The sequence below is a fragment of the Apium graveolens genome, chromosome 10, assembly GCF_009905375.1.
Source record: "Apium graveolens cultivar Ventura chromosome 10, ASM990537v1, whole genome shotgun sequence".
In the NCBI taxonomy this organism is placed as follows: domain Eukaryota; kingdom Viridiplantae; phylum Streptophyta; class Magnoliopsida; order Apiales; family Apiaceae; genus Apium; species Apium graveolens.
In genome coordinates, this window is record NC_133656.1 from 77928350 (window position 1) to 77938944 (window position 10595).

At 35.4% G+C, this 10595-nt stretch overlaps 1 protein-coding gene across 1 annotated transcript; it reads left to right on the forward strand.

Annotated features, from left to right (window-relative positions):
- The first annotated feature begins 4547 nt into the window (after positions 1-4547).
- Positions 4548-5375, forward strand: LOC141690687 (uncharacterized). Its single transcript, XM_074495463.1, has one exon. The coding sequence runs from the start codon at positions 4548-4550 to the stop codon at positions 5373-5375; it is 828 nt and encodes a 275-aa protein (XP_074351564.1).
- Positions 5376-10595: the final 5220 nt, after the last annotated feature.

Here is a 10595-nt window from a genome sequence, read left to right on the forward strand (position 1 = left end):
TTTCATAAAAGTAACTCGAGCCTTTTTTTTAAACCCTATCTATTCTTATTTTTTTAAATCCTCACCTTTTTTTAAAAAAAGCCTTACTATTTTTTTTTAACTTACACTCTTAAAAAAATATTCCGATTATAAATATAAAAATAAACTTACAAAAACTAATTTAATTATAACTCACTAATATTATTGAATAATAAATACCAAATAATTAAATAAAAAATTATAAAAATATCAGGATGTTACATTCTTCCCTCCTTACAGAAATTTTTCCCTCAAAATTTAACTTAAGCGTCACTACTCAAAAAGGCAAATATAATGAATACAAGACAGATGTCAAAGAAACACAAAACGAAGCACATTCTTAAATAAATGATCATTTTAAAGTCTACCCACGCTCACAGGTCGAGCCTAAAGGCAACTCTAAAACTAAAATTCTATCTTACAACTACCCAAAATTCACATATGGGGGCCGAAATGCAAGTCTACAGAATCTTAAAATTCTAGCTCTGATACCAGCTTTAACATCCCAACTAATTAAGGTGTCTTGAAATAATAAATTCAATCTAAACTCCATTAATAAAACTCTAATAAAAACCAATAAAACTTTACAACTTCTCAAAAATCCGATAACTTACAATTTTTGAATTAAAATACGACTAAATTACAAACACACCAACAAACTCCCAGAGAAATCGAAGAAAAGATCAAATTTCTCAAAGTCCAGAACTCACACTCTTCCCCTTAAGTAGCCCACCTAAGTTAAAATACCTGTCGGGGGAAAACAAAGAAAACAAAGGACCGGAAGTGAGTGAAAGACTCATATACAGATATGAAACAACGTATAAGATGAATAAAGATCAGACAAGATGCCAATATGAACATTAACCGAATAACGAAACAACGAGTGATGCCAAAAGTCAGGGGATATAAAATACCATGATACATAAATTCACAATATGAATACATAAATAATCTCTAATTAAAATAACTTACTCTTCCAAATAAATTCTTACCACTTACAAAAAATGATCATAAATAATATAATCGAAAATATAAATGATAAACTGTAATCATACTCGTACACGTACTCTTACACACATTTCCACACTTACAAAATAATACACAAAATAGCTTACATACGAACATGGGAGATAATCTTACACTTAGAGGATGTCCTATATTTTCGTATTTCCAGAAATATGTAGTCATCAAAATATACAGGGCTTGCATAATATAAAGCAAATGCTACCCAATATCTTATAGGGTTTGCACGACAATAAGTATATGCTACCCAAAAGGCCAAATCATTCACACACTAGCCATGGCTATACGTGTACCATAACTTCGGTGACATGCCCATACAATTTAGTTACATGGCATAGGAGGTGTCAAGCACGAGATTATCCACTTGCGACGCATGTCTTACAAACTCTCAAATCATATAAATAACATAAATAACTCAAAATACATTCTCAAATATCACAAACCCAAATATTTTATATCTTCAAAATCATATATAAATATATCAAAATAACCTCAAAACATTCTAATCAAGTATTACAAAACTAAATATCACACAAAATCACTAATTACTGATAAGGTCAACTCTGATTAGTTTCAAAAAATTTGAAATTAATGCATAAAGATGAATTCAAATAGAAAAGTACGAAATACGAAAGTCGTAGGAAGTTCTGAGACCTTTCCAGAATGGTAAGGCATGTTAAAAAATGAGCAAGAAACGAATTAAGAACTTAAATAATTGCAAACTGTAGAACAGAATCAGCCCATGATTATAGTAGTAATTTGATATTTAAGACATCAAAATCACAGAATTTAGCAGCGGGTCGAAAAGAGCTTTCCAGGATGGTATTGACCATAATATTCGAACTAATTTTCAATTTACTATGAATTTACGAAGTTAGGCTGCACAAACAGAATTTAAGCAACATATTACACAAATAACAGATTTTGACATATTTACAAGCATAATTTCAGAAAACGTAAAAAATGAAAAACGAAGATAATCAAATTATCTTTCAAACGAGAATAAAATAACAATCATACAATGAACAACGAATCAGATGCAAATTTAACAAGATTCAAAATTACTTGAAATCATGCATACAAATTTTAAATAATAATACGAATACGAAGTGGAAGTGGAAGAGAAAGATATATGTACCTCGAAAGCTTAACCAATGAATTCAGAAACCTCAATAAGAAGAACCCTAATCCGTTAAATTCCAAATTCACAATTTTTTATTAGGCTTTATTGATTATCTCTTTCTCATTTTCTTCTTTCTTTTCTTGTTCTATCTTTTTCACTCTCTCATCTTCTCTTCTCTTCTGTCCATCTTTTTCTCTCTTCTCCTCCCCCTTTTCAAAAAGTAACTTAAGCCTTTTTTTAAACCCTAACTCTTCTTGTTTTTTTGAATCCACATTTTTTATCAATGAAAGCCTTACTATTTTTTTAACTAACACTCTTAAAACAATATTTTGTTTACAAATATAAAATAAACTTACAAAAACTAATTAAATAATAACTCACTAATATTATTGAATAATAAATACCAAATACTCAAATAAAAAAAATCATAAAAATATGGGGATGTTATAATTGAATATTCGGTGATAATAGCTTTCACCATTGCATTACCTTCGGGAGAAGGCAAGAGGTATCCTAATGCCATCCATATTTTAATCATTTCATCTTTGTAAATGAAAGAATCCAATGGTATGATTGAGCATATACAAAATATCGTTTTAATGATTAATAAGGTAATTATCATATGACAACCTCAAAGAAGGGAGTACAAGGAGTTCATCCCGGGATGTCCATATGTTACTATTTTGGATCTCTCAACATTCTTGCTCAGACTTCTTTGACTATAATAAACCCCCGAGTGCTTTTATTGCCAGGGGTAGTCCACCACTCCTTTTCACCAGGTTTCTCCCTAATTCTGCAAATGGCTCAATATCTAAGACTCCTCCATCTGAATATGCTATTTTTGAACAATTCATAACTATCATCATCTTGCAATTTTTCCACCGGATAATAAACAAAATTTTACAGGGTATCAATTACTTTCTGGTTACGAGTTGTAACTATTACACTGCTTCTTTTAGCACCATTTACTCCTAGCAAAGAATTTCTCAAGTCCTTCCACTTTACTGCATCCTCATTCCAGACATCATCAAGTACAAGTAAAAAAATTTTTCCCTTTGTAATTTTCTGAAGCTCATAGACAATTTCTTGTGGGTTTTTCAAGCCTAACTTGGTTGAAGTAAGTGATTCTACCATTTCATTTAAAATACTAATGAGTATAAATTCATCTGAAATAGTAACCCACATCCTCTTCCGGAACATGTTAATGACATCATCACTGTTGAAAACTATATGAGCAAGAGTTGTCTTGCCTTGACCTCCCATCCCTACTAAAAGAAAGGACATGTAAATCATGTTCACTACATTTGCAAACAATTTGTACAAGATTTGATATGTCCTTTTCTCGGCCAACTACTAATGTTTTGTGTTCAAAGAAAGGCGTGTTGCAGATGTTACTCATTTGGACATATAAATTTAAATATTTAACAGGAAGTCCGAGATCTCCAGCCCATTTAAAAATTTCTTAAAATGAAGCATGTATAGACTTGATCTTATGAGCCACTTTCCGACGATATACTAAAATATTTTTAGAAGGAAGGAAGAACTGATTCCGTACCTTATGGCGATTCTCCATATCTCGCATGAAAGTTCATCCAGTAAAGCTTCAGTGTCATTAACGACATCTTCAAGTTGGTCGAACTGTTTTCCGACAGGAGACATGGATATTTTCTTGGAATGATAATAATGAAAGTCAACACCAATTAATTCAAATATGTTGTGAAGTGTCTCAAAGTTTTCATCCCATGCCTGAACCACTTCATGTTAGAATTCAAACCCTCAAATAATTAAGGTGGCTGTTATAACTACAAATAGGTGTATCCATATATTAAAATAAGCGGTAGGCATTTAGGTTGGCAGTAGCATGTTGAATATTGTATGAAGACATTGACTAGCATCCAGAAAATATGGTAGGCGCAGAGAGAAGTCAAAAACACAAAACCATGCACAAAGAAAATCATGCACCTTAATACTGGAGTCTATCGACCAAAGCAAACAAAGAAAGCTGGCCACCAAATATCAAGAATCAAGCCTTAAAACAGGGAAGGTTATTAATATGTATAAGGATAAAAAATATGAGGTATGCAGTGATGTAAGGATGAAAACTTGAAGCCTATAAAAGGCTGTTATTGTGCATGTAATAGATATACACCAGATAAAAAAAAGCGGAGGAAAAGAAAGAGCCGAAGCTCTCTCTGCATGTATTAAAAAGCTGTAGCTATTATATATATAAAGCTTGTTTGTGTTTTGTATTACCATCACCTGTTCATATTATTCACAGCACACGTACACACATATACACCTGGTCGTGAGGTAGAAAAATCAAAGTAAGCCCATTTACGTTTTCCAACAAGTGGCATCAGAGCTAAGGTTCCGTTCGTGAAAAATGGCGACGATGGTGCAACCAAATATTCCAAAATTGACGAGTATAAATTACGGGAACTGGAGTATTCAAATGAAGGTATTACTCGGTTCTTACGATAATTGGGATATTGTCGAAAGCGGGTATGACGAGCCCACAGATGCAGCCGCTGAAGCAGCCCTGTCAATTGCTGAGAAGATGATTTTGAAAGAGACCCGGAAAAAAGATAAAAAGGCGTTATATACAATTATTCAAGGAGTTGACGAATCAACCTTTGAAAAAATTTCAAATGCAAAAATAGCAAAAGATGCGTGGGAGATTTTGCAGAAATCATTCCAAGGCGTGGAGAAAGTAAAAAAGGTGCGGCTCCAAGTTCTTCGTGGCGAGTTCGAAAATATTAAAATGAAGGCCTCAGAAAATATTGGTGAATATGTTACTCATTTAAAAACAGTGACAAATGAGATGAAGAGAAATGGAGAAAGTCTCGATGATGTTCGGGTCATGGAAAAATTACTCCGTTCGTTGATGAGAAAAGTTGATTACGTGGTTACTTCTATCGAGGAGTCAAAAGATTTGTCCACAATTTCCATTGATGAGCTAGTTGGTTCACTTCAAGCGCATGAGCAGCGGATGAACCAGTATGATGATACAAGCCATTTAGAAAAGGCGTTGCAAAGTAAGGTGTCCATTGGTGAAAGTTCAAGCAGTAGCAGTTCTGGTCGTGGAAGAGGTGGCTTTAGAGGTGGCTACCGTGGTGGAAGAGGACGTGGAAGACAGTCCTTCAACAGAAGCCAGAACACTGAAGGTTATCGTCCATCTGGCCGTGGTCAGAATTTTAGAGGACGAGGATGAGGAGGATTTCAACGAGGTGACAAGTCTCAATTTCAGTGCTATAATTGCAATAAATTTGGCCATTTCAGTTATGAATGTAGATCACCGAAAGTGGAAGAAAGAAGTCATTTTGCAGCAGCAAAAGAAGACAGAGATATTGGCACTGCTATGTTCCTCACTTATAAAGGCGACGAGGAGAGCAAAAAAAATGTTTGGTATCTTGACTCTGGTGCAAGCAACCACATGACGGGCCATAAAGATTTATTTACAGAGATAGACGAGACCATCAGCGGAGAAGTTACGTTTGGTGATTTATCGAAGATTCCAGTCAAAGGTAAAGGTACAATTACGATTGTATTGAAGAATGGTGAGAAAAAGTTTATTAATGATGTTTACCATATACCTGCTTTGAAAAGTAACATCATCAGTCTTGGCCAACTTGTGGAGAAAGGACATTATATACAGATGCAGGATAATTCTCTCGTCATCAGAAATCGGGATCAAGAATTAATTGCAGATGTGGAGATGTCAAAGAATCGTTTGTTTACACTTGATATACAGACGAAGATGCAGAGGTGTTTGAAGACGGTCATTAAAAATGACTCGTGGTTATGGCATTTAAGATATGGTCATCTTGGTTTTTCTGGTTTAAAATTGTTGTCAAAGACGAAGATGGTGGACGGCTTGCCAGAAATCAATGAACCAGAAAATTTATGTGAAGCATGTGTTAAGGGGAAGCAACACAGACAAAGTTTTCCCGTTGGAAAATCATGGAGAGCCAGAAGGCCATTGGAGATTGTCCATACAGATATTGCTGGTCCATTTGATATTCCATCACTTGGAGGTAATAGGTATTACCTAACATTTATTGATGATTTTAGCAGAAAAAGTTGGGTGTATATCCTCAAAGAAAAAGCGGAGGCTCTTGATAAATTCAAGGAGTTCAAAGCTTTGGCAGAAAAACAAAGTGGTCATTATTTGAAGGTACTCCGATCAGACAGAGGAGGCAAGTATACTTCAAATTTATTTAAAAGCTTCTGCAGAGCACATGGAATCAATCATCAGTTGACAGCGGCATATACTCCTCAACAAAATGGCGTTGCAGAAAGAAAGAATCGCACTATTCTTGACATGGCAAGGAGCATGGTCAAAGCAAAGCATATGCCGAGAACTTTTTGGGCTGAAGCCGTTCTATGTGCAGTTTATTTGTTGAATCGTTGTCCAACTAAAAGTGTCAGAAACAAAACTCCAAATGAAGCATGAAGTGGTAGCAAACCATCTGTTGGACATCTCAGAATTTTTGGGTGCATTGCATATGCACATGTTCCAGATCAGAAAAGGAAGAAGCTGGATGATAAAGGCGAGAAGTGCATCTTTACCGGATATGACAAAAGAAGCAAGGCGTACAGACTCTACAATCCCCTCACGAAGAAATTAATCATTTCTCGAGATGTTGAGTTCGATGAATCAGACTACTGGAAATGGAGCGACGAAGAAAGAAAAGTTGCAGGTCTGTTCTTTAATGATGATGATGATGACGGTAATGATTCCAACATTGAGGATGATGAAGATGATGATCCAACTCCTCCCCAAAGTCCAAATCAACAAACTCCTGCATCGACACCATCGACTGGAGGAAGCAGCAGTTCAGGGGGAGCGCCAAGGAAAATGCGGAGTTTGGATAATATATATGAAGCAACAAGTCCGGTACAAACTACCTTTGATTATTCATTGTTTTGCTTAATGGCTGAGTGTGATCCAGTTACATTTGAGGAAGCTTCTGAAGAAAGCAAATGGAATAAAGCCATAGATGAAGAAATTGGTGCAATCAAGAAGAATGACACTTGGGAGCTCACAGTTCTTCCAGAAGGACACAAAGCAATTGGTGTCAAGTGGGTCTACAAGACAAAGACAAATCAGGATGGTGAAGTGGAAAAATACAAGGCGAGGCTAGTGGCTAAAGGCTACAAGCAGAGATATGGAATTGACTATGACGAGGTATTTGCTCCAGTTGCAAGAGTTGATACCATAAGACTGCTTACAGCAATTGCAGCTCAGAATCAGTGGAAGATTTATCAGATGGATGTCAAGTCTGCATTTCTGAATGGCTATCTTGAAGAAGAAGTCTATATCGAGCAACCACCAGGATATGTTCAGAAAGGCCAGAATAACAAAGTCTATAAATTGAAGAAAGCCTTGTATGGTTTAAAGCAAGCTCCGAGAGCATGGAACACAAGGGTTGATGAATATTTCCAGAAAAATGGTTTTGTGAAGAGTCCCTACGAGCATGCACTTTACACGAAAACAAATTCAGGGGGAGATATTATGATCGTGTGCTTATACGTGGATGACATGATTTTTACTGGAAACAACCCTGGTATGTTTGATGATTTTAAGAAAGTTATGACTAACGAATTTGAGATGACAAATATTGGTCAAATGTCGTACTTTCTTGGAGTCGAGGTAAAGCAAAGCAAAGACGGTATTTTTATGTCACAGAAAAAATATGCGGAACAGATTTTAAAGAAATTCAGAATGGAAGAATGCAAGCCAGTGAGCACGCCAGCTGAAGCAAGCATAAAGCTCAGAATTGATTCAACAAGGGAGTCGGTAAATCCGATATTGTTCAAAAGTTTGGTTGGAAGTCTGAGGTACCTAACTTTCACTCGTCCAGATATTATGTACGCAGTTGGACTGGTTAGTAGGTACATGGAGAAGCCGAAGCAAGATCATTTCATGGCAGCTAAAAGAATTTTGAGGTACATAAAAGGTACACTTGATCATGGTCTGTTTTACATGCATTCTCAAAATTCAAAATTAGTTGGCTACTCAGACAGTGATTATGGCGGTGACTTGGATGACGGGAAAAGCACTTCGGGATATGTTTTTCATATCGGTTCAGCAATATTTTCATGGTCATCAAAGAAGCAACAGACAGTGGCTCTGTCAACATGTGAGGCGGAGTATATGGCAGCAGCAGCATGCGCATGTCAAGCTATGTGGCTAGGCTACATATTGGGCGAGTTAAATCTTGCCAAGGATGATCCGGTTACTATTTATGTGGATAATAAATCTGCTATTTCTCTCGCGAAAAATCCAGTTTCCCACAGTCGAAGCAAGCACATCAACATAAAATATCATTTTATTCGAGAACAGGTGAATGACAAAATGGTGGAATTGGTGCATTGCAGGACTGAAGAAAATTTGGCAGATATTTTTACAAAGCCGTTGAAGCCAGACATGTTTGGAAAAATGAAAGTGAAGCTCGGAATGCAGAGTCGGGTTTGAGGGGGAGTGTTAGAATTCAAACCCTCAAATAATTAAGGTGGCTGTTATAACTACAAATAGGTGTATCCATATATTAAAATAAGCGGTAGGCATTTAGGTTGGCAGTAGCATGTTGAATATTGTATGAAGACATTGACTAGCATCCAGAAAATATGGTAGGCGCAAAGAGAAGTAAAAAACACAAAACCTTGCACAAAGAAAATCATGCACCTTAATACTGGAGTCTATCGACCAAAGCAAACAAAGAAAGCTGGCCACCAAATATCAAGAATCAAGCCTTAAAACAGGGAAGGTTATTAATATGTATAAGGATAAAAAATATGAGGTATGCAGTGATGTAAGGATGAAAACTTGAAGCCTATAAAAGGCTGTTATTGTGCATGTAATAGATATACACCAGATAAAAAAAACGGAGGAAAAGAAAGAGCCGAAGCTCTCTCTGCATGTATTAAAAAGCTGTAGCTATTATATATATAAAGCTTGTTTGTGTTTTGTATTACCATCACCTGTTCATATTATTCACAGCACACGTACACACATATACACCTGGTCGTGAGGTAGAAAAATCAAAGTAAGCCCATTTACGTTTTCCAACACTTCATTGGCTATAAGTGAAACGAGGTTGCCTGCTAACCAGTCCAGCAACAAGATCAGCTCCAACTGCTTCAGACATATTTTCTTAGTTTATTATGTTACGGAATTTATATGAATTGTGCTAATGGTTGCAATTATGGAGTTTATAATTATGCCTTTCTGAGGAATTGTATGCATTATTTGATGGCGGGGATCAGTGCCAGGGGCGGATCCAGAAATTTTAGTTTAGAGGGATATCAGACAAATTTTGAAAATACATCTTTATATTTTTGAATGTTGACGGACATTTTAATATAATTTTTAAAAAATTAATGATAAAAAATATAAAATTTAATTTTATGAGAGACACGTGTCCCCCGGTTCCCCTTACCTCCATGTATCATTGCACCTTTTAATTGTAGCAAGCAAGAAATTGCCCGACTTGTCAATATTCTTGCAAAAATATTACCTTTAATAAAGAAAAGTTGATGAGAATAATAAAAGTAACTAAAGCATTTAATTTTACAAATAGAATTAATTTGACACAAATTTGACATACATTTACCATCACCACGGTTCAAGGTAACAACCGCTATTTTAGCTTTTATTACCAATTTTGTCATGTCATCAATTTCAAGGAATTAGAAACACCACTGTAGTTAGAAACAATAAGTGACGTCGACATGAATTAGAAAGCCAAAACCTGGGATATTGGAAGTATACCTCAGGGTGGAAACCGTGAATTGGGCTAAACAGTAACACACATCAATAACACTCTATTTTTCACTTCATATTAACTAATTTTTAGGTTAACATAATACAAAAGACAATGAAAGAAAATCATTGACATTGATAGTTGGTGATTGTGGGAACTCAAGACCAGGAGTATGTTAAGCCAGGTGTAGCACACATCATATACATTAGGATAATTTTAGTTTAAAGAGATTTGAAGAGATAATAGTTGCACAAAACATTAACCCCAATATACATTTAGCCTGTAGAAATTTCAAGTTGGCAGAAACTAGTACGCTAAAAAGAAAATCACTTACTGTACTTGAATTTTTGGTTCCTCTTATTATAACTACATCGTCATCAGCAGTACGCTCCTCCAACACTGCATCTGCATGTCTGAGAAGTGATGCGTCAAAAGTTTCATCTTCTTCCATATCAACAAATGTAGACACCTACAAATTAGAACTGATTCAGTACAATATATATCATTTAAAATACTAATGAGTTTAAATTCATCTGATATAATAATACAAATCCTCTCCCGGAACTTGTTAATGACATCATCACTATTAAAAATCATGCGAGCAAGAGTTGTCTTGCCTTGACATCCTCTTGCCTTGACCTCCCATCCCTACTATAGCAACGACA

Excerpts from the sequence above, each read along its gene's own strand:
- LOC141690687 (XM_074495463.1), top strand. The coding sequence starts at position 4,548 with ATGGCGACGATGGTGCAACCAAATATTCCAAAATTGACGAGTATAAAT.